The following is a 21,068-nucleotide window of genomic DNA, read 5'->3' on the forward strand; positions in this document are numbered from 1 at the left end:
GCGAGGACCAGCTCTCACGGAAGTGCTGATGAGCTGCTGGCTGGTGGCCTTAAGGAAGACTTGGAAGGGTGACCGATACCGTAATTATCGTGTGGGCATGGAAGGCACACTGAAATCACGCAGAGCAGAAAGGGGAGAGCAGCAGCCACATCCCAGCTATGTTCAGTATAATTTATTGCACAACAGAAGCTGCATGTACATATTCTTGTCTTCTATAGATTTTAAATAGAAACAGGGTATATCACCTGTACTGAAAAGCCAAGTGTAGTAAGAAATAATGTACCGCAGTACCCACAATATTAAGCATTGCACATTAACTTAATTAAAATCATTGGGGATAACTGCAAACCTCAACCATCAGCATCCAGGCTGGGTTTTCAATTGCATTAGGGATTAAAATGCATACAGGCACCCAACTTCAGCAAAACAAAATTCTTTTACAAAAGTCACAGTGAAAGGGTAGGTAAACTGAGAGTAAACCTGCATAAGTAAAATGAGTAAGAACTGATCTGGAAAGCAATTTCCAGTTGGAGGAGTACATACATCATAATTATCCTCTGAAAACCAGCTTATTTCAGAAAGGCAATGAAAAGACAGGAGGTTTTTCTTTGCTTAGATGAAATTATCTATCAACAATGTTGAAATTCAAGTAGTGTGACCCAGCAGACACCTCACCAGTCACTGCTGTGTTTCCCAGTTCATGCACAGCCTGTGCATCTTCTCACACTTGGTTTATCACAGGACAGTGAACCTACACCCAGGAACTGGAAGAATATAGCCAAGGTTAACCAGGCTGACAGGGACTGGATTGTGCAAATTCCTTGGGTGTTTTTGTAATACCTTAGAAGTTCAAACATTAGAGTGGGTGTTCACAAAGCAAAAAATGCAGTGGTGCAGTAGAAAGAATTACTGCATGTCCTGCAGACAGAAGTCGTTCATTTAGAAGTTACAGAAAGGGGAAGGAACCAGGGGCAATCCAGAGAGCTGTTCTGATCACGGATCTTCTAGCAAGACACCTCACCTCCTTAAGCATCTGAAAAACAAAGATGTGGGGAAGCACAGAGCAGGATCTCACTGAAGTATTCCTATCAAGGAATAGGTTTTTCCCTGGGGAAATAAGCAGCAGAACTAATTCCTTCCCACTGTACCTGCTGCAATAAGCAGCACGTACTCAAAGCACAGGGTATGTGCAAAACAAGCTGTGTCGGGCCTGGGGGGCTGGGAGCTGTGCTCACTGCTTCAGGTTCCACTGGGAAAACACAGATAATGGTGAGAACCATTAACAGAAGAACTGGTCAGAACATCTTACACAAACACACATTAGAACAATAGGGCTCCAACTAGATTACGGTTTAACAAAGCTATCGCTTGGAACAGTTTCAGGTATCAAAACCCTTTGGAATTTGCTGCACATTTAACAATCACTTCACTAAAAGTCAGATTATATGTGTATGCAAATCTCACAATCTTATCTGTTTCTCACATGCTGAGGTGTCTTTGACTTTTGCCTCCAAGGACTTCAGCTGCCAGAGCCAACCCAGCTGCCTGGCGTCACTGCTGGAGCCATTCTCACCCAAGCAGATCAGAAGAATGGAGGCTGTAATTGAATCAGTAGGAATTTGTCCTCTACAGAACTCATGGAGAGAATCAGGGAGGACTCCCAATTCTCCTGCAACTATAACAGCCTTTACTGTTTCATATACTAAATGACTCTGAGATGAGTGATTTTACACAATGAGAACAGGGGATATTTAAGGCATAAGCAGGCTTATCAGAAGCCCAACGTTGAACTCCTTGTATCTCATGCTAGTTTCAGAAATTAGTACTACAGAACTAAAGAAAACCAATAAAATCTCACAAATATCCACACTAACAAATACATGCATTTACTACATCATGATGTATCTCTGGGCACACTTCTTAGCAACTTCTTATGCCAAACTTTCTGCTGCAGGAATTACAGCTTTTGGGAACCTAAAATGGAAACCTAAAAACCTAAGAACCCCAAAAACTCATCAGTGCAGAAACTGATCCCTGGTAACAGGTTTGGGTAAAATCAGCTTTAAAAAGCAGTTTTAGAAGAGAACACGTAGCAGGATAAGGAATGCTGGCACCTTCACTTCCCTCCAAGGCAGACAGAGGCTCAGCACTGAGGTTTGCAGATTATCACACACGGTGATATTCAAGTTCAGGAGCTTGCACCAAGTTATATTGGGGGCTGGTTTGGTTTTTTAACTGGTGAAATCAACAGTCACTAAATGGATGCTTACATAAATGTTGAATACTCACTAACACACAAATATCCTCTTTATATCACGAGTGTTTCACAAAGTAGGTATCCTTCCCATCTTACAAAGCAAAACTGATGCAGAAGTGTCTGACACACTGCGAAACTGGCCAAGTCCCTTATTCTAAGCACTGGTGTTAAGACTACTTTTTGCACTATGCTAAAGAAAAAAAACATATTTCATGTGTTTACACAAACAGCGACTTCAAATCTATCTAACAGCTCTACTTTTTAAACAACAACCTTTTGACTATTTCACAATCACTCCCTGCTGTTCATTAAAATCAGATAGCTCTGAAATCCAGCTATGCAGTCCATACTTCAAAAACATTTCAGACTTCTCATTTAGAAGGGCAAAAAAATAAAAACCATTTCTAAATGTGCTCCTGAACATCAATCTGGAACCAAAATTGCACTCATCCTGTCTCAGAACACGGAATGAAAACCATCTTTCCTTTGCGGTGAATGAGCACAATGGACTGACATACATTGTCCTTTCTGCAGAGATGATGTCCACCACAACATCAGAATGATAACATGAGACCATGCTCTGGGTGGCCAAGTTGCCCAAGAAAATTGCAGCAGCTTGTAGCCACAGGGTATCTGTAGGGTTCTGTGTATGGAGAAGTAGCAGGGAAGATAATAAAGTGACAAAAAGACAGAGAAACAGTTAAGTATGCCCTAACAAACCTCTAGCCAGATATAAAGAAATGCCTGTACAAGAAGGAAAAAAAAAACCCAACCCGGTATTACATAGGTATTTAGTTTAATTAGACAATAATATCATATTTATGATATAAAAAACCAATGATCTTGAACACTGATTTAGTAATCAGCAACTCACATCTTTGTAGCAAACGCAGCATTTCAGAACGTATGCTGCATGCCAGTGAAGTCAGGAACGTCCTATAAACCAGTGACTGGACGACACCCCTGACATCTGCCTGCACCACTCCGCTGTTTCTGTCAAAACCCAAATGCACATCAGGCAATATAATCAACCCACTGTAAACAAAGACTGCTTGGAACAAGCGTGGTTAGTAACAGTATTGCTAACTTGTACAAATCACCACACACCATGGATGAGTTACATGAGAGCACGCGGCTCAACTCTGTGTTCCCTCCTTCAATATTGCACTTAATTATTTCTGCCCTCTGGAAGATACAAAAGAAGGATGAAAGTTTCAGTTAAGATGCAATTGATACAGACCCAGATTTTCATCTTCACCTTTTGGGTCAGGCAGTTTCCTTACTTTCTCACTTATTTAAACAATTAACAGGAAAAAATTTACAGAATAGCAACACGTGCACATTAAGAAATAACAAACAAGGTTCTAACAGGAATTTTGTCACAGTTTCTCTAGGAGAACAGCTGAACAACACTTAAAGCCAAAAATAATCACTGTCAAAACAGCCTGCTTCATGTTAATAAGTGGTGCTGTAATTCAAACCAGAGTTATGTCCTGTGTGATATGGGAAGTGGCAGAAAAATAACAAGAGAATATTCCAGTACAGCCGGGATTCTCATTGCAGCCCCTGAATAAACTCAGAAGTTTACTGGCAGCCAAAAGTTTCTAAGCTTCAGCTTTAAGGTTTTACATCATTTTACTCCAAACCGTGGTTGTAATTTAAGATTCTTGGGGAGAGAAGGCAGCAAAGTAGAGCAGATATCATGCAAGCTTCCTCTCAGTTTAGGGAAAGATTCTTTGACTTGTAATTGTAGGTAGTCAAATAGAGGCACAGGGACTTGTAACACAATCAGTACTTAAGGAACAATTAAATCCAAAGAAATTTGGATTGAAAGATTCAAATACACCTAAGTGACACTCATCTCCCTCCTCCCAGCACCACTGTGCTTTGCAGTTTCAACTCTGGACCTGAAACTCAGCACCTAACAGCAGTGAACTCCAAATAAGCACTTGCAAAGAGCTCTTAAGAACTTTATGTCCCTGCCTCTGAGAGACAATTCAATATAAATTCCTAAATTAAACACAGAGAAGTGTGAACATTACTCAATGCAAAACCAGCCTTCTGAAAATATTTTTATGAGACAATTTTACGTCAAGTTTTTATATTCTAAGAATTATCTCAGGTAAGCGATAGTTTTTTCTATCATAATTAATAGGTCTGTAAAGTATTTTGGTCAGAAGTTTAATGAAGCAAGAATCTTGGATTAAGGAGTCCAAAGGAATGCACTATGCAGACACCTACTTTCCAGCCTCCCTCAGGTGGGGTCTTTTTGAACAGTAGTTGCATTTTCTGAAGCTCACAACAGCAGCACCCTCAGATCGCTCCATCTACCCTTCAGCTTTGGACACACAGAAATGGAGCTTCAGCAGATGGTTGCCAACGTCGGAAGTGCAAAAATTACCTTCTGGAAAGAACACGGCTCTGCAACAGCTGCCTCCTTCAGCATGGAAATAAATGTACTTCCCAGATACACTGGTGGGCAATTGGAGAGATATTAGAATACAAAGGAAGAAACAAAGGTGCTGACATCACACAGAGAAGTGCCAGCAGGAATGCTGGAAGTTAGATTTAACTGAAGAGGTGAGGAGAAGGAAGCACTTGCCTCATCATTTGACTAGCTCTGGAACAAAGTTTAATAGCACAGACTGTAAAAAGAATCAGTAATAAAATAATACACATTAAATATTCTTAATACTTCTGCTAATAGGAACGTACAGATGGAGTTACTCATTCACCAAAAGCCTCTGCAAATGACCTGATTCTATAGATTCTTTTTGTAGATGCTGTAAACAGTTAGAATTTCTAAGGCTAAAAACAGGCACAAATCTTTCATGAACGGTAATTATTCCACAAAGCAATGAGGAATATTCTCCAAACCTGCTGTTCCTTTTTATAACAACAGAAACAACTAAATATTACACTTCACAATGCAGATTCTTAATTTTTAAAATATGCATATAGCTTAATCTTCACAACAACACTCCTCTATTTTTTTTAGTTGTCTATTACACCAAAATTACACTTGCAGGATCTCTGTGCAGGGTGTTACTCAATCCATAAAGTGGCAGGCCTGCATAGTGACTGGAACACTCTGAAGTGTGTAAAATGCAACCACGTTCTATCAGCATTACTTACTAGCACCTGAGGCTGAGATCCATCACACCCACTTTGCAGACAATGGGACTGCAGCCACACAGTAGGTGGCACATTAAAAAATAAATGTCAGACACTCCTCTCCGTAATTTCCACGAGGTGATTTTGTTTTGTGCCTCATTAAGGTACCTGAGCCAACAGTCTTGTTTCAGGCTGTTTGGTTGGTTTTTTAATATTGCAGAGGTTTTTCAACCTCTGTGACAGGTCCCTCTTCGCTGAACAGCTAAGCACTAGCCAACATTTCAGCAGGCTGATTCCAATATATGTTAGCAGCAACGCATTTCCAGAGACATGTTGCAAAAATATTAAAAGCAATTGTCATCTAGAAGTCCTTTCATCTCCTGCACCAGTCTGGACAAAACAACTCACCACCAAGTGATCTTGAACTCATAGATAGGACGCTTGCAGTAATAGTGATTTATCAGGTGTTTATCACACACACCAATACACTGATGATCCACAGTTATCCCTCTATCAGACAGGTCTGTCACAATACAGTGCAGAAGGTCATACACATCAGCCACGGCCTCCCAAGGTCCAAAAGACACATCCACTTCACAGTGATGCTCAAACAGCTTTGCCTCACTTTCACTTCTTTCGAAACGTAAAGAATTGAAATGTGGGCATTCATAGGGAGTGATGGGCATCTCCTCTTTGAAGACACAGACTTTCAGTTTCGCAAATCTTGCTTTTCTTTGCACAGCTCTAAGCTTTGCTATTTCAATTATCCGCTCCAAATGATCTAAGAAACAGAAGTTGAAAGTAACAATGAAACACCTAGTGAAAGACATTAAATCCATTCTTTTTCCACATGAAATGTATTACATTGTCAGCGTTTACATGTTGTTCTTAATGTAGTATTAGCAGTACCACAAAGATGGATGCACTAGATACATTCTATGTTAATTAAATCAGTCTCCATTGTCTTGTGAGCTTGGTGTCCTCACCATGTGCCTGAACCGATTCCACTGCAGGCTCTAATGGAGCAAATAGGGAGGCACAGAGATGCTCCTGCTCAGTGCTAAGCCTGGCATGTTGTGGCCTAGATCTGGCTCCTTTTGAACACAGCATAAAAAATTCACAACCTCAGATGCAGCAGGAACAAACCTCATGTGAAAGCCTCAGAGGTCTAAGCAGCACGGAAGATACGTAAGAAACTTATGACATATGATGGAATCAGTCTGAAAGGAGGCCTAAAAGCACCACTCAACTACCTGAATCATGGCAGAAACAACAATCATAGTGCTTTGTTTATTTACCTTTGTAGTACGGCATTAGGCCCAGGAAAGCTTGCCTCACTTTCTCTCCCTTCAGAGGCTGGACATCCTCCAGGTGGTCTAGCAATGGTCCTATGGAATAATACTGAGCTTCCTTGTACACTGCCCTCACTCGCTCTCTGGGCGGCAGGTCACCGGAGCGCAGGAAGTTAAGGATGTCTCTGAAAGAAGGACCAAAACACTGAGAATTAACAAGTTTCCAGCAAAACTGTTGTGTGTGGGAAAGGAAACACCATGTATTCATTGTTTACTCTACTGGGACAGAAATCCTTAATCTTCAGTAACTGAAAGAAGCACGAGTTACACTTCCAGCCAACGTTTTTAACAAATAGTTGAGGGAGAAACCCCTTAAATTAGAAAAGGCCATTCTGTGGGAAAGAGATCGCAGTCACTGTATTCCAAATTTCAATCTGGGACAAAAACTTCTTTGATTCTCCTAGCGAATCAGACACGTGGACGTTTTATCCCACTCAGAACCGAGGCTCCATGCGAATGGATGGAGCATTTGCAAAGGAGGTGCTCCTTTCACAGGATCAGGGCCATATCCGTTCATACAATAAGAAAGAAAAAAAAGAGAAAAAAAGAATTTTTCCTTGTGATTCTGAGACACTGCTAAACCCCTGGAGTTTTAAAGTGGAAAATAAATCACCTGATAAGCATTAATCAAGTACTGCTGACCATATCAAGTAAAACAAGCATTACTGCAACCTTCACGTAACAAGTGCTACGCGGCTCTCTGTTCCCACTACAATCTGACTTCAGATCAGTAACATCAAAAGCAAATTGGTTGTCCAACAAGATGGCAGGAACTTCTAAATTGCCAAACATAAAATTGTTATATTTTCACAGTGGCTAAATCTATTTCTGACCCACATTAAGGTGCAGTTCAAACATGCCTTGAAAATAAAGCAACCATTCAGCAGAGGACTACGGAGATGTCAAGGACAAACAAGTACCTTAAGTTAAACTACAACACCTGCTTTGTGACCCCAACCTATGAACACTGCAAGAAATGATGTCTGTCTTTTCTAGTGATCTCACATCACTTCACACAGAGTTGAAACATCAGGTTATTTTTATTAAAAATAAAACAAGCTACACACAGGCTACAAAGTTCAAAATGAATCCTGAAAATGAAAGTACATGGCACTGTCAGCAAAAATTATTCAAAGAAATACTTTTTAAAGTGCTGTTTGTCCCCCCCCCAGTTGTGCTTTAATCTAACGTATTTCTGAAGAGCTCCAGAGGTAAGTTATTCCCTTACCAGACAGCAGATGTACCTTGGTAATTTTTTCTTATAAAACTACAGCCCATCACAGGCACAGAAACTGCGTTACAGGTCCACTTTCATTGTCAGAAATGCATTAGTTAAAGCCTAATCATACCTCCCTTTGCATATTCAATTCAGGGGAAACAGATAATGAAAAATGTGATTAACATGAAAAAAGATCTTCATTAAAACAGGAATTTTTGGGGAACTAAAATATTTCTTTAATCACTGTAATTTTAATGGAGTAGATTGGTATAAACCAGTCGAGTGCCAAAGACATCGTTTTTTAAAGCAGCAAAACAGCTTGATACTCTGAGAGCAGATGTTCCAAAGCAGATGACATGAATTTGTCCTCTAGAACATCATCAGCTGATTTTCCTTCTCCACTGTAAAGCTTAAGCCCTTAAGAAGAAAATAAATCATTTCCAGTGGTGACGTGCTGCAATTCATTTTTTCTCTGAGATGTTTTCAAGGCGTGGATGCACACCAACCCCGTTTTCCTAAAACCTACTCCACAGACATCATTCAACTAGAAGAAACAAGCGTAAAACTTAGTTTTCCTTTCCCTCAGCCACCACTTTGGAAGCATACTGAGGACACTGCACGTACCCAAAGTAAGTTCCATCTCTGTCAATGAAGTATCTGCCTTCGGCATCCGTGGGGATGTAATGCCTTCCGCTGAACATCGCCGCCAACATCGTGTCCTCGTAACGCCTCAGCGTTGACAGCCTTGTAGTGAAATACATGCCTCCTACATTCAGTGGGACGACTTCTGGGAACTGGAAAAGTGATCACACTGTCAGAAATGAGCCCCCAGTGCTCTGTAGTTACGCGCAGGCCAAGCGGGTGGGGATTTGCAGAAGTCCCAGCATACAATCTGTGCCACCGTGACAAAACTTGGTCTGACAAATGCCTCTGCCCTGCTGCCACAAAGCAATGAGCTTCATGGGTTAACACCTTATAAATCCCGGATGCTGCCTGGGTGAATTTTAGACAGAAATCTGGAACAGCACTGGTCACTACAGCTTTAATGCTAGATATCTGTTAAAAGTGTGAATGCCTCCTTTTGGCTCTTACTGAGGAAGAAAATAAATCAGAAACAAAACAAAACAAAACAAAAACAACTCCTCCTTTCGCATGCATGAATAAAAAGGGGAGGAGATACATAGTCCCAGGCCAACCCTGGCACCTGCACTTGGCTGCTGCTCCATTGGTTCCCTTACAGCACACTGGCAAATCAGTGATTCTGCACTTAAATGAAGCTGACAGCAGGCCCCAAAATCTTAGCATCACATTGCATCACACTATAAGCCGCCTCGCTGTCAGAATAAAGACTTACTTGTATTTGTCAAGCTCAAGCAGGAATGGAGAAGGGGAGCAATCGCTGTAATTAAAGGGCTTTGCTCCAATTCGAGCTGAACCTGCGCTGACAGCCCGGGAGAGACGCGGGTTCGTGGCGCTGAGCAGCGGGAGCCGCGACGCCCGGGGCTGGGCAGCGAGCAGCCCTTACCTGCTGGGGCAGCAGCGGCAGCGCCTGGCCCGCCTGGGTGGCCGTGGGAGTGGCTGGCTCTTGGAAGTCATCCTCTGCATCCGAGCTCGACATGGCCTCATCCGGGTCTCCGCTCCCTTTGCTCTGCCCTGTGACTACCACCATCCCTCTGGCTCTGCCCAGCAGCAGCCGCGGCACTGCTCACGGGAAGCGAGACCCCGGTCAGGCGGGCGCCCTCCCACCCCACGCGGTTGCGGAGGGTCACGTGGCGGGCGGGGCGCGCGCTGGCGGCTGCACGGGGACCGGCCCACGGGCAGCGCCGGCACCGGCGGGCGGGGCTGGGCCGCGGCCAGCGGGGCTCCTCCGCCAGCACGGCCCCACCAGCCGCGGGGTACGAGCCCGACGCCCATTGGCAGCGCAGCGCACTGCCGCGCGCTGCCATTGGCTAGCGGGATGAGGGCGGTCCGCCCGCCGGCAGCGATAGGCCCGCGGCAGAGCGCGCTCCCGCGCAGCTCCCGCCTCCTGCTGGCGGCGGCGCGCCCCGGGCTCCAGGTGCGGAGCGGCGGCCCCGCGTTACGTAAAAGGCTGCCGTGCATCGCAGCGCCCGGACGCGCTGACACCGCTGGGGGTCCCGTCCCGCTCCCCACCTCCCTCCGATCGCTGTAAATTATTAAAGGAGGAGGAGCATCTGCTACCTGGGCGCTGCTTTTTGACTACGTAAATGTTTCATAACGACTGCTTGTAATCCCCAGCAACAAGAAGTAGCGACATGAAATATTTATGGCTACGATTAACCGCTGTGTGTGGCTAACTGCAAATACAGACACCATGATCCTCCCTTAGCAAAACAGCAAGGTTTAGGAAAAGAAAACGTCTGTGTAAGTTAATGAGTACACATGACAATCTTTGGAACTGCTGCACAATCTCCTCCATAGCGAGGTTCACATCATAAGACCTCAGCCCATAATTAGTGCAGGGTTTTATGACGAATATGGCACTAGCAGTGGGTAACCAGCCACAACAGCACATCTCTACTAACCATCGCAATAAATAAACAAACCCTGTAACTAAGTAAACGCAACCATTTCATGCTCAAGGATGTCCAGGGCCAACTCAACAGATAATTAAGGAGAATGCATCATCGCTCAACAAAATGATTTCTAAATCAAATATTTATTTGAGCCATGTCAGCACCATCCAACTTTACCAGAGATTCCTCCTCCTGGTTTACGAGCGCCTTGTCATTGGAATGGCCCGGTCTGCTTCCCCAAGCTTTTCTGACTGCTCAGATGCTGCCTCAAACACACACACAAAGGTTACTGAACTGGACCTGCAGGTCGTGCTTCATTCCCTGGGCAATGGCAGCAGTCCCAGAGCTGCATTAAGAATGTGTGCTGAGAATAAGATTAAAAACAAAAAAAGCCTCTCAAGGCACTGCTGTACCCTCAGCTTTTCTATATTGGCTGCAGCAACTTTCTCCTAAACACCTTCTGAGGTTACACTGCTGGCAAAGTTGTATCCCTATAGAAAAGTGACCCAACCATGGCACAACCAAATGCCATCAGAGCAGAGATCTATGAACCCAACACAGGGATCTGCCAACCCACAGGTGCTAATAAACCCAACCCATGGGAGCTGTATTTGGCCCTGTGTTCTGTCTGCGGCACTCAGATATGAAGGTTTGCTTGCGTGAGCAAAGCAGAACAGACAGGGTGTCCAGATACAGCAATCCTAATAAGTCTGTGTACAAAGACCAAACAGACGCTCTGATACAGGGCGGGATCCCTGAATTCGCTGTGAATCAGACTGTAAAACTCCACAGTTAGTGTAACTGATTATTAGTGAGAAGTGGCACAGATTGAGATGGAGCACACCACAGCTTCTGCGTTAGGCCACGGAGAGATGCGTAAGAGCAAGACATGCGGTGTGTGAGGGGAAGGCTCCCTGCCAGCAGAAATCTCCTCACATCAACGTGGGGCAGGGGGAGGCCTGACTGGAGATAAAGGCTGCCTAGGCAAGCCGGGTGCTCGATTAATTAAGTATTAACTAGGCAGCTAAACGCCAGCTGTGGCTTAGCACCTTGCCAGGTCCTGTTAAGCATCAGTGGGTTCAGCACAGCTGGGTTCTGGCGGCGTGACAGGCGAGGGCGGCGCCCTCCCCTCAGACCGCCATTTCCCACACCGCCATCTGGCGGCGGCGCTGAGGAACTGCGGGGAAGCACCTGCGGCCGCGCGGAGAAAAGGGCGGGAAGCGGGGCGGGCCTCACCGCGCGGAGAGCGGCGGCACTGCGGTGCGCGGGCACCAGGGGGCGCTCCAGCCTCACTTTTGCATCTCTTCAGTTCTAAGGAGGATTTGGTGCCCGGTTGGGTAGCAGGGGAATCCCTTCCCCGCAGGCACCCAAAAGCGTGCGTCTGCCTCTGGTTTATCAAATGCAAGAGGAACTACAGTAGCTAACGGAAATGAAGGAAAATAAAGCTCTTTCACATCGTTAAGAAGCAGAATTTGGGTAAAGAGAAACTCAGTGTACAACCCTGAGGTACCTTCACTGGGTTGAGTGCCAGGTCAGAAAATACAACCAAAACAAATCCCCAAACCAAACCATCGCCACTTACCTCAATAGTGATGTCCCTGAGTGGCTGACGGGTGCTCAGAGCTTTGGGGTATCCATCTGACTGCACTGCTATGGGCTGGAAGGAATGTCCTTTAGAAGCCATTTCCCCACCATCACCGCCTGTCCCAACACAACTGCTCTGGGTGAACAAATTCGATAGGCTCAAACCTCCCTGCCTACCCCTGTGGGAAACAAACGCCACCTTACAGCCCATACACCTCTCAGTGGGCACCCATGTTCATTTCGTCCCATCGCTCAGCTCCTAAAGCAAAGAAAACTCATCCAACATCAAACCTCGACAAGATCCACAGCCGTGACATGAGACAGAATCAAAGGATCACTCATAGAATCACTAAGGTTGGAAAGATCACTGAAGTCGCCCAGTCCAACCATCAACCCATGCCTGTGACTGCTCAGATTGATCAAAGGTGACACCTTCCATCTCAGCCATGTGAATCATTTCAACCCCAACTCCGAGGCCAAAAAAAATTCACATTTAAAGCATTTTTTTTAAAAAAAAAAAAAAAAAAGTTATTTATTTTTAATTTATATTTTTTTTTTTTTTTTTTTTTTTTTTTTTTTTTTTTTTTTTTTCTTTTTTTTTTAAATAAAAGAGATTTAAACCATTTCCACACGTCGATAAAACAAAACTGTTCCACCAAAAAAAACCGTTTAGGACAAGCACAGACCACTCCTCTGAAAGGTTCATACACTGAAAACCAAACTGCTAAAGGGAGAAAAAAGTAAAATAAAAGACCCTTGAGGATGGAGGCTTGGGATTTGGATGACAGAAGAGCAATTTCAGACACAGGCATTGTTCTGCGTTTCTGAAGACCTCAAAAGTAGTTGCTTACATGTAAATACGGTTCTACATTTAACAGTGACTTTTTTAGTATTTTTTTTTTTAACAGGTTTGCATGCGCTCACAACAACAAAACCTTGAACATAAAGACGAGAGCATGAAAGTAAAGGGGAGAGAACCGTGAGAAAAGCAGGCCATGAGCAGTACACCTCATTGATCTCAGTGGGACAGTCCTTGTAACATCACTTCCATCGAGAAGGCAGCAGTGTTCTTCTAAAGAAAAAGAAAAAAAATCAGGTTTTTTGGGGGTCAATGTAGTATTGTTTTTAATCCTTTATAGCATATTACATTTATGGCAATAGTGCATAATTACAAGCAACCACCATCATCTCAGTGTGTGAAGTTACTGTTAAACAAAGTCGATCCATTAGGAGCTGCCTTTTCAGTCTGCTATCAGACTTCTTTCTATTTAGGCACAAATCTGAACTTCCACTTGCATTCAAAGCACTCAAGGAGGCGGGCTGCATCTACGCACTGACAGCATCTCTTCCATCACAACGTACGAGTGCTAATTACTGCTGGGAAGTTAATTTGGTTTCTCAGAAATCAGACGGTTTTAGAAATATTTGTTTTAAATACCTTTTTGAAAGATGTAATTGGCAACGTGAAGTAGTCATTTTAACGCTGTCTGCATGAGAACATTATGGTTTCCCTATCAATTCCAAAATAAACATCTGCAATTAAGCTTTGTAAAACATTTATATCCATTATTTCTGATTGGCATGACACTGGCTATATTTAGGGCTACAGAAGAAGCTCTATCTGCAGCCACATATTCCTATCTACACGGGCTACATTCAAGCAGCATACTGCTTTTGGATATAGAAGAATGCAACCAGTTTAAGTGCTATAAACTGCAACGGGCCATGCAGAACTGCACGGTTACTCTTAAACCACAAACTGTGCTTCTGTAGCTCTCACCACTGCAACTTACCTCAATGTCATTTTACAGATTCAGAACCAAGAGCTCTGTTTTCATGTTTCTCTTACTCAGAATCTTGAGTGGAGTTATAAGTAAGCTTAAAAAGATCACTTCAACTACACCAAGAACAGCAACTGAACAAGACTGCAGGCATTTCTATTACCTTCTGTGCAAGAAATATCCATTGCATCTTCTATTCCATGGGTTCAGTCTGTTAAGTAAATAATTAAGATAAAATGAGCAATATTCCATTAGAGAAAAAGGCAGCAGCAGCAGCAGCACCAGGGCGCCATTCAGCTGTTTGGCCACATCACATTAATTTTATCTTTAGCGTGATATTAAAGCAGAATATTTCTTCAGAATTAATTTCACCTCCAGTTTCAGCATCTATATTTTAAAGAAGCCTCCATTTCAAAAAGGTTGGCTTTGCTTTTTGCAAGAATCTTACTTTGGATCAATCTGCTGAGAATGAGGTAAATACTGCAGTCACAGCACGCTGTGTAACTTCACCTCCTGATCTGTAGGAGATTCCCATTTTGCACCTTTCCTATTATGGATGGCAAGATGACACTTGCTAAAAACACTGGACTGTGTCTTCTGACACAACACAAGGTAACTGGAAAATATAATTTAATCTAATGGATGCTGCAGGCAGATGAAGGATAATTTGTTTTGCCAGCAGACCATCATTACGCCGCACGCTAAGCTTTCAAGATAGCTCATCCCTGCATTTGCCAGAAATCCTTATCAGCAATATTTCATCTTTTTGTTCTGACACACCCTAGGTTTGCAGCCAGATATGCTGCAGACAATCTTGAAATAAACAAAATAATTGCATTTGAAAGCATTATGAAATAACTGCAGCACACTTCCTCAGTACAGTTTGCTAACAACAACTCTTAAGCAGCACATACTGAAACAGTTTTCTTGCCACTAAGCTGCACAGACAAATTGGCCAGCAGTTGAGAGTGAACAATGCTGTGAGCAACAGCACACTTAGCTGCGTGGTGCCAGATCCTTAATGGTGCTGTTCTATTAGCTGAGCACAACCAGCAAAGCGCGAGCGCTGACTGTTTGGAGGGTGAGAGCACACAAACGTCCAGTAAGAGTGCAAAGCCCGTATCAGAGATCACACACAGGTTTATCAGAAAGATTTGGTGTCCACAGCAAAAAGCTATGTTCCAAAAACATGAGACAGACACTATAGCTATCCGACTTCACTGATCCACGTTCATTTTATCTTGCCACGAGACCTCCTTTCTACTGTCTTCTTTGGCTGGAACAAAAGAAACCAGTTTTCCTTTTTAATAAGCTGATTTTCATTTGAAAGGTCTGAAGAAGTCACAATGCCTTGTCTGTGCATGGCACATTCTGCATGTTTCTGAACCTTTACACCAACAGAAGTCATTTTCAAAGAGTCTTTTCCCAACGTTTCAAGAAAGCTTGCACCCACTGTCAATCACTTGAGTTAATACAGGCTGCTTACATTTACATCCTCAATGAGTTTCTGTACTGTCTGCATCATCACTGATGGATACAGAAATATAAAGAAATACAAGCACTGTAGATAACGTGCCTACTTTGGTCACAGAGATCACAGTAACTCTAAAGGCTTTTGTTGAGGCTAATGAGAGGTGAGGGCCTCTCTCACTCTACAGCTGCTGGAAAATGTGGAGGCAGAGAGCCCCTACAAGGCTTCCTCTCCCAATTCTGCAAAGCCATGCCCCTGGATATGCAGGACAAGTTGGAAGGGGGAAAAAAAAACAACACAGAAAAACAAATATTTTTCTACTTAGCTTTACTTGAACACACCCTGAGACAACAGCAGGGACGAGCCACTTCCTGTTTTTCCTATCTAAGCACAACACAGAGAGCACTTTAAACAGCACTTGGACATTTAGTATCAATTAACAGCTTGCACAAATGATAATTTTGGTTTGTTTTGCCAGATACAGCAGCACTTTTTTTTTCTTTTAAAGCCTCATTATTTCTGCTATCTGTGCCCTATTTGCTTTAAACCTTTCAGTGCACAGCAACAAAAGGTGATATTCCTCTACAAGTAGCAACTTGATCTACGTAAGAAAATATACAAAATGCCTCTAGTTTCATGGCAGCCTTCAGTCAGCTGAGGACTGCAGGCTCCACAGTATTACTAACATGAGAGTTAAACGTGCATTCAAAAAAAAGCCTTAGGGCAGCTGAGTGAAAGACTGGGAGCAAGGGAGATGCAACCCCATGGAAAAGCTGTTCACAGCCTTTCTTTCAAAACCCAACAGAAAATCAAAAGTATGAAGTGTTTACAAGGCTGTTTTCACAGTGGCTCGCTGCTGTTCCCGCAGAAAGGAAATTAACTGAGCACTGTACCTGTGGAGCTTCTTTAAGGAAGTCAGGAAGCTGAAATTCACCTTTAAAGACCTGGGGGAATAAAGAACACAATTTACTATTCAAAGCCAGCACTCACTGATGCTTGAAACTTTGAGATTGGTAAAGAAAAAAGAAAAAAAAAGAAAGGATTATTCTGGGTTATCAATAGTCAGCAATGCTACATCAGACTGCCTGGGAACTTTCCGTTCCTAAACACTTATGTTCTATAGCTTCAAAACTTGACAAATGTCACTCACACAAACAGAATTATTGCTCTCGAACAAACACAACTCCCACAAAGTCTGGGAAAACTCATAACAACTTCAGCTGTAATGGCCAACACTCAGCATCTCCTCTATCCCATTTCACACACATCCATCCCTTCATTGACACACCCAGGTCTGTTAGAAAGTTCCAGCCAGCTACTCCCATGTTCCTGGGTTCCTACAGCTGCAACCTCACCACCAGCCTTACTTTATGACAGTTTGTCATGACCACAATTCCCCACCTTTTAGAGCATAACATCACTGCTGAAACACTGCTGTGGAGAAGCAGCGAGCAGGAAATATTCTCAGACATACCAAGAGCCACACCAAACAACTGCTCCCACTGTCTGACCAATTAGGAAATAAATTGGTGATGGATTGTCTTCTCTCATGAGGACGCTTCTTCAAAGCTGTTTGCTTCTGAGATCAAACTGGAACACATTCCAAAGGGAAGAAAAAAAAGAAAAAAAAGGTTCTGGATTTGACAAAAATAAGTAGAATGGAAGAGTTTTACCACCGGCCTTCTTGCTGAACCAAAAAGAATGAACACCCCAACATCAGTGGTTTTTGTGCAGCTGTAATCACATACAACCAAAATCCATAAACCTACTTAGAAATTCTACAAAGCCACACCACAGCAACAGAGCTGCTCCAACGCATCCCTCTGAGTTGAGATGCCTGGTTTGCAAGCTGCTTCAAAGGAACACAACTCAGGAACTCCAGGCACGCTTATTAACAACATCCGCTTTCCCTGCCTTGCTCTGCACAGACAACCAGAGCCTGAAGACCATTTGGTCAGTGCCCTGCTGCAGCCCACAGCTGCTGCGTCAGCTTCGAGTTTCCTGCCTGTAGGGCTGCTCACCCCAAAGCACATCTGCAGCATTAAACCTCACGCATGACTCATGTGCAGGGATGGAGGAGCTGGAAGCTCTCCTTGCTCTTTATCACTAGGCTAAGTGATCCAAGCAGCCAGCCCCAACATTAGGGCAGGAATTACTATACATGTACAACACAGAACGCTGCTCCTTCTGATATCTCATGGAAATAGAAAGACTGACTCAGCGATGGGCAAAGCTTTCATTTACATTCAGTTTGGGGATACAGTCATTCCCATGGTAACCTTAATGAAAGCCACACCGGTCAAGAATTCAGCATGTGGCTTATGGAGCCTGGATACACAATAAAGGGTTATAAATAAAGAAGGGTATTTCATATCTTAGGCTTCTAAGCAGAACATTAGGATTCATGCTACCTTCTGGAAGTGGACATTACAAAATAACAAAGCCACCATATAAAAATGCTACAGAACGACCTGGGCAAAGCGCAGTGGAAATGCAATCCATGATCAGCTTTGTGCCAGAGCTGGAGGGAGCAGACAGCCTTCACTCCAGGTCTATTGGAATCCACTGCAGTTGTCAGCTGAGCATTTTTAACAACAGTAATACTGATGACGATGCTATATTGTGGTTTGTTCAAAAGAGAAGTGACCAAAACCACATTTTTCACTCTGGAGGACTGTTTCTCTTTTCCACTCCTGCAAATATGATTTAATTCTAATATAAATACATATCTAAAATACGTTTTTTTTTCTCTGCTCTAAAAGCCTTACCACTGTAACACCCTTTTATTCTTAATAAGCATCAGTTGAAGATGGTCAAAGGTATCAACCCAACAGCAGCATTAAGAAAAATGACACAAGTATCACAGCCTGAAAAAGTAAGATGTTTCAGAGGCATTTGATTGTATTGACATAAAATATCCCCATTGCACATCATACTCATAACAAGCCTGAGAAGCTGCTGCTAGATTAGGCTTAAGACAACTGTATGCAATTCCCATTCAAAAGCAATATTATCTAGAGTTCTGGTTTTGTCAGGATTGAGACTGCATACAAACTAGTTTAAAGTAGTTCCAAAAATGGCGAGTGGTCCCTTCTGAATGAACAACCAGGGATCAACCGCAATCCCGAGATTTGTAGAACAATGACTCCACTTGCAGCCAAAGAAATTAAGAGGTTTCAGATTCAAAATTCTTTTCAGGCCAGTTTCAAACTCTAAAACACATTATTTGGAGTGTGGCAGCACAGAGGCTGAAGCAGGATATTGCAATGGTTTCCATTCCAAGCAAGAATTCAGTAGAATAGAGTTGTGTTTACTATTTCTAAGGGAATTATTTTGCAAGCCCAAGTGGATTTCCAAAGGGGAGGAGAGAATAATCTGAAGTCCAAGTCAGACTGCAGTTCACTGTTTGCATTATTCAAACCTACTTAAAAAGAAAAATCCCAAGACGTTCTTATAGCTGAACTAAATGCATTTTCGTTCTCAAAAAGAGATCAGAAAAAAGCAATTCAGTTATCCAAGAATGCCCTCAGAAATACACAAGGAAAGCCAAGAGAATGGAAGGAGAAGAGCAACCTGCAAAGCAACAAAGATTTCAGACAGGCCACTGCATGTCCACCAAGAGGCACTTTGCAGCCTGACTTCATCTCGCACCTTGCTTGTTAATGGCTTTATGCCTTCGTAAGCACACGGCTGTGGAGCTGGTAAAAAACAAAGCAAAACTTGAAGCGTAACTCCAGAGAACAGCTGTGCGGTTGGGAATCTCCAGGCTGGATGCAATACTCACTAAAGATGCTATTAAGCAAAGAGAAAGAGAATGCCCCATCCTGGATGCAGCTCTGGGCAGCCTGGTGTGGTGGTTGGTGACCCTGCACATAGCAGGGGGTTGAAACAAGCCGAGCATGGTGGCCATTTTCAATGCAGGCCATTCTGTGATTCTATGATATTGAGGAACTACGTTCTGTTGGTAGTCCTACAACCAACAACAACAACAACAAAACAACACTATTTTTAATTTTAAATATCAGACAATACTCAAAAAGCCCACTGCCTTTATGCTTACTGTAAGCCAACCAGCATAAATGGAGATGGATGACTTTCTTCTCCTCAGGCCACTCGAGCAGCCCCTCATTACTGCATACCTCTACAACTACACACATTTGACAGCACAAGTAATTATGCAGCAGCACAGACTCGCTTCACACCCTTTATCACAGACTGCATCTGGGGTTTTAAAGACAGAATCAAAGTCCTGAAATTGTGTTCCTCCTGGACATTTCGACACTTAACAGCAAGAGGCATTTCCTCACAATTTAATATGGGCACGAAACAGGAGTTTATAGAAATCTGTTTTCCTGTAGATGTTAACTGCAGAAAATACCATCAACAGAACATAAAACAGAGACAGATAACAGCTTTCAGATGCGAAAAAGCAACGTATACTCAAACAGCCATGATGAAAACCATAACTTCTTCCACAGTTCTGTACATTTCCGTCCCTCCATCTCTGCAGGGCAAGCATCACAGCCTCATGAAATAAACGACTGGAATATGTATTCCTAGTGCTCAAACTCATTCAGAGGGAAGCGCGTGCCAAAGAAAATCTGATGTAAGCCATTGCAGATGTGAAAGGAGAGTGCTTGGCCAACCATAACACTACAACACGCCAGCTTCTGCAGGGCAGCATCAGAGCTGTGCAGCTACAAGCTGCCCTCCCACCTCTGGTGTGTTCTGTGACACTGCTGCTCAAGCTTCCACATACACTCGTGTTGGTAAGGACGGATCAGACTCTGCCTATGTGGGGGTGATTCTACTGTAATATTTCAGCATACAGTGACTGAGCTTCCAGTTCAGGCAGTTTGTTTCCATTTTCTGCTTCATTTACATAGGAACACTCATTTTAGCAACAAGATGCTCGTTTCCTTTACGTTCAGGGTGTAGAATTTGGTAAACTCTATGGAAGAAAAAAAAAAGTGGTTTGTACCTATGAGGAATGGACAATGACTGTCATAAAATTAACAGACCAGCAGCAGCACAGTGGTACTCAGAGCTCCACCTCTGCCCTCTGCTCTGTCTGTGAGATAAGCAGTGTCACAAAGGACAGTACAGTCAGCTCTGACAAAAAGCTAACAAGAAGTCAATGGCTTTGTTTGTGAGAACCTCAGAGAAATCTGCTGGATTTGTACTCCACAAGCACAGTCACAAAGACACCATATTCCATAACACCACACTGTACATTGGAGACCATCAGGCAAAGAGATGGAGCTGATTCAGGCCTTCTTACTTCCTAAAACCAAACCAGAACTAACATGGCAGAGTACAAACACCAGTAACATCTTCATGGTTTTGTGCTGTTGGAAAACCAACCCCATGGTTTTGTGTCCAGATCAGTAACATTAAAGTGAAAAACCCAAGTTCAGCAGAAAGCATTACTTTCCCTGCATTACCTGCAAGCACACAGAAATTCTTCGACAAGCACTGTCCTTTAGATGGTGAGAATCATCATTTTACTTCCAGACTGAAGGGAAAAAATATTTAAACCTGCACATACGTAAGTCGCCAGAAGGGGGACAGAAGAAGAGGAAAATTAAAACCAACAGGATTTAACTGCCTGGAAAGCTTAGGGGAAATTAACAGCATCGTGCCAACCATTCCCCTTCCATTTTCCCCACTAACAGTCCTATCATGCTTTGGGCAAACTTCACACTGTTGGTTCAGCCACCACCATCAGCAGCTCTGAAATTACTGACATTTTCAAT

The 21,068-nt window shown here is 43.2% G+C and overlaps 2 protein-coding genes across 9 annotated transcripts in view; both read right to left on the reverse strand.

Annotated features, from left to right (window-relative positions):
- Positions 1-183: 183 nt before the first annotated feature.
- Positions 184-12,562, reverse strand: KCTD7 (potassium channel tetramerization domain containing 7). Of its 2 annotated transcripts, none has more exons than XM_042830005.1 (4): positions 12,059-12,562; positions 8,567-8,736; positions 6,670-6,848; positions 184-6,152 (listed from the first exon to the last, which is right to left on the reverse strand). In XM_042830005.1, the coding sequence occupies exons 1-4, from the start codon at positions 12,269-12,271 to the stop codon at positions 5,776-5,778; spliced, it is 939 nt and encodes a 312-aa protein (XP_042685939.1). In that variant the 5' UTR covers positions 12,272-12,562; the 3' UTR covers positions 184-5,775. The 2 variants fall into 2 exon arrangements, with proteins under 2 accessions (XP_042685939.1, XP_042685940.1); XM_042830006.1 differs by lacking the exon at positions 12,059-12,562 and adding an exon at positions 9,468-9,676.
- A 368-nt stretch (positions 12,563-12,930) lies between these two features.
- The window catches only part of TPST1 (tyrosylprotein sulfotransferase 1), a 32,732-nt gene continuing 24,594 nt past the window's right edge, over positions 12,931-21,068 (reverse strand). For 6 of the 7 annotated variants that reach the window (XM_042830244.1, XM_042830241.1, XM_042830240.1 and 3 more), the window contains exons 4-7: positions 16,206-16,256; positions 15,042-15,117; positions 14,005-14,052; positions 12,931-13,132 (exon numbers count right to left, since the gene is read on the reverse strand). In XM_042830244.1, coding sequence (XP_042686178.1) covers positions 15,073-15,117; positions 16,206-16,256 — 96 coding nt within the window. In that variant the 3' untranslated portion in view covers positions 12,931-13,132; positions 14,005-14,052; positions 15,042-15,072. The remainder of the gene's footprint in view (positions 13,133-14,004; positions 14,053-15,041; positions 15,118-16,205; positions 16,257-21,068) is intronic. The other variant, XM_042830246.1, reaches the window with a different exon arrangement.

This window comes from Centrocercus urophasianus, unplaced genomic scaffold, assembly GCF_019232065.1.
Source record: "Centrocercus urophasianus isolate 14NV4802_14NV808 unplaced genomic scaffold, USGS_Curo_1.0 seq_33, whole genome shotgun sequence".
Taxonomy (NCBI): Eukaryota; Metazoa; Chordata; class Aves; order Galliformes; family Phasianidae; genus Centrocercus; species Centrocercus urophasianus.

Coding starts and splice junctions, on each gene's coding strand:
- KCTD7 (XM_042830005.1), bottom strand. CDS start 12,271: ATGGGCTGTAAGGTGGCGTTTGTTTCCCACAGGGGTAGGCAGGGAGGT. Junction 8,737..12,058: donor TCAGGGACATCACTATTGAG/GTAAGTGGCGAT, acceptor TCACTTTTCCAG/TTCCCAGAAGTCGTCCCACT. Junction 6,849..8,566: donor AGAGATGGAACTTACTTTGG/GTACGTGCAGTG, acceptor TCCTTCTTTCAG/AGACATCCTTAACTTCCTGC.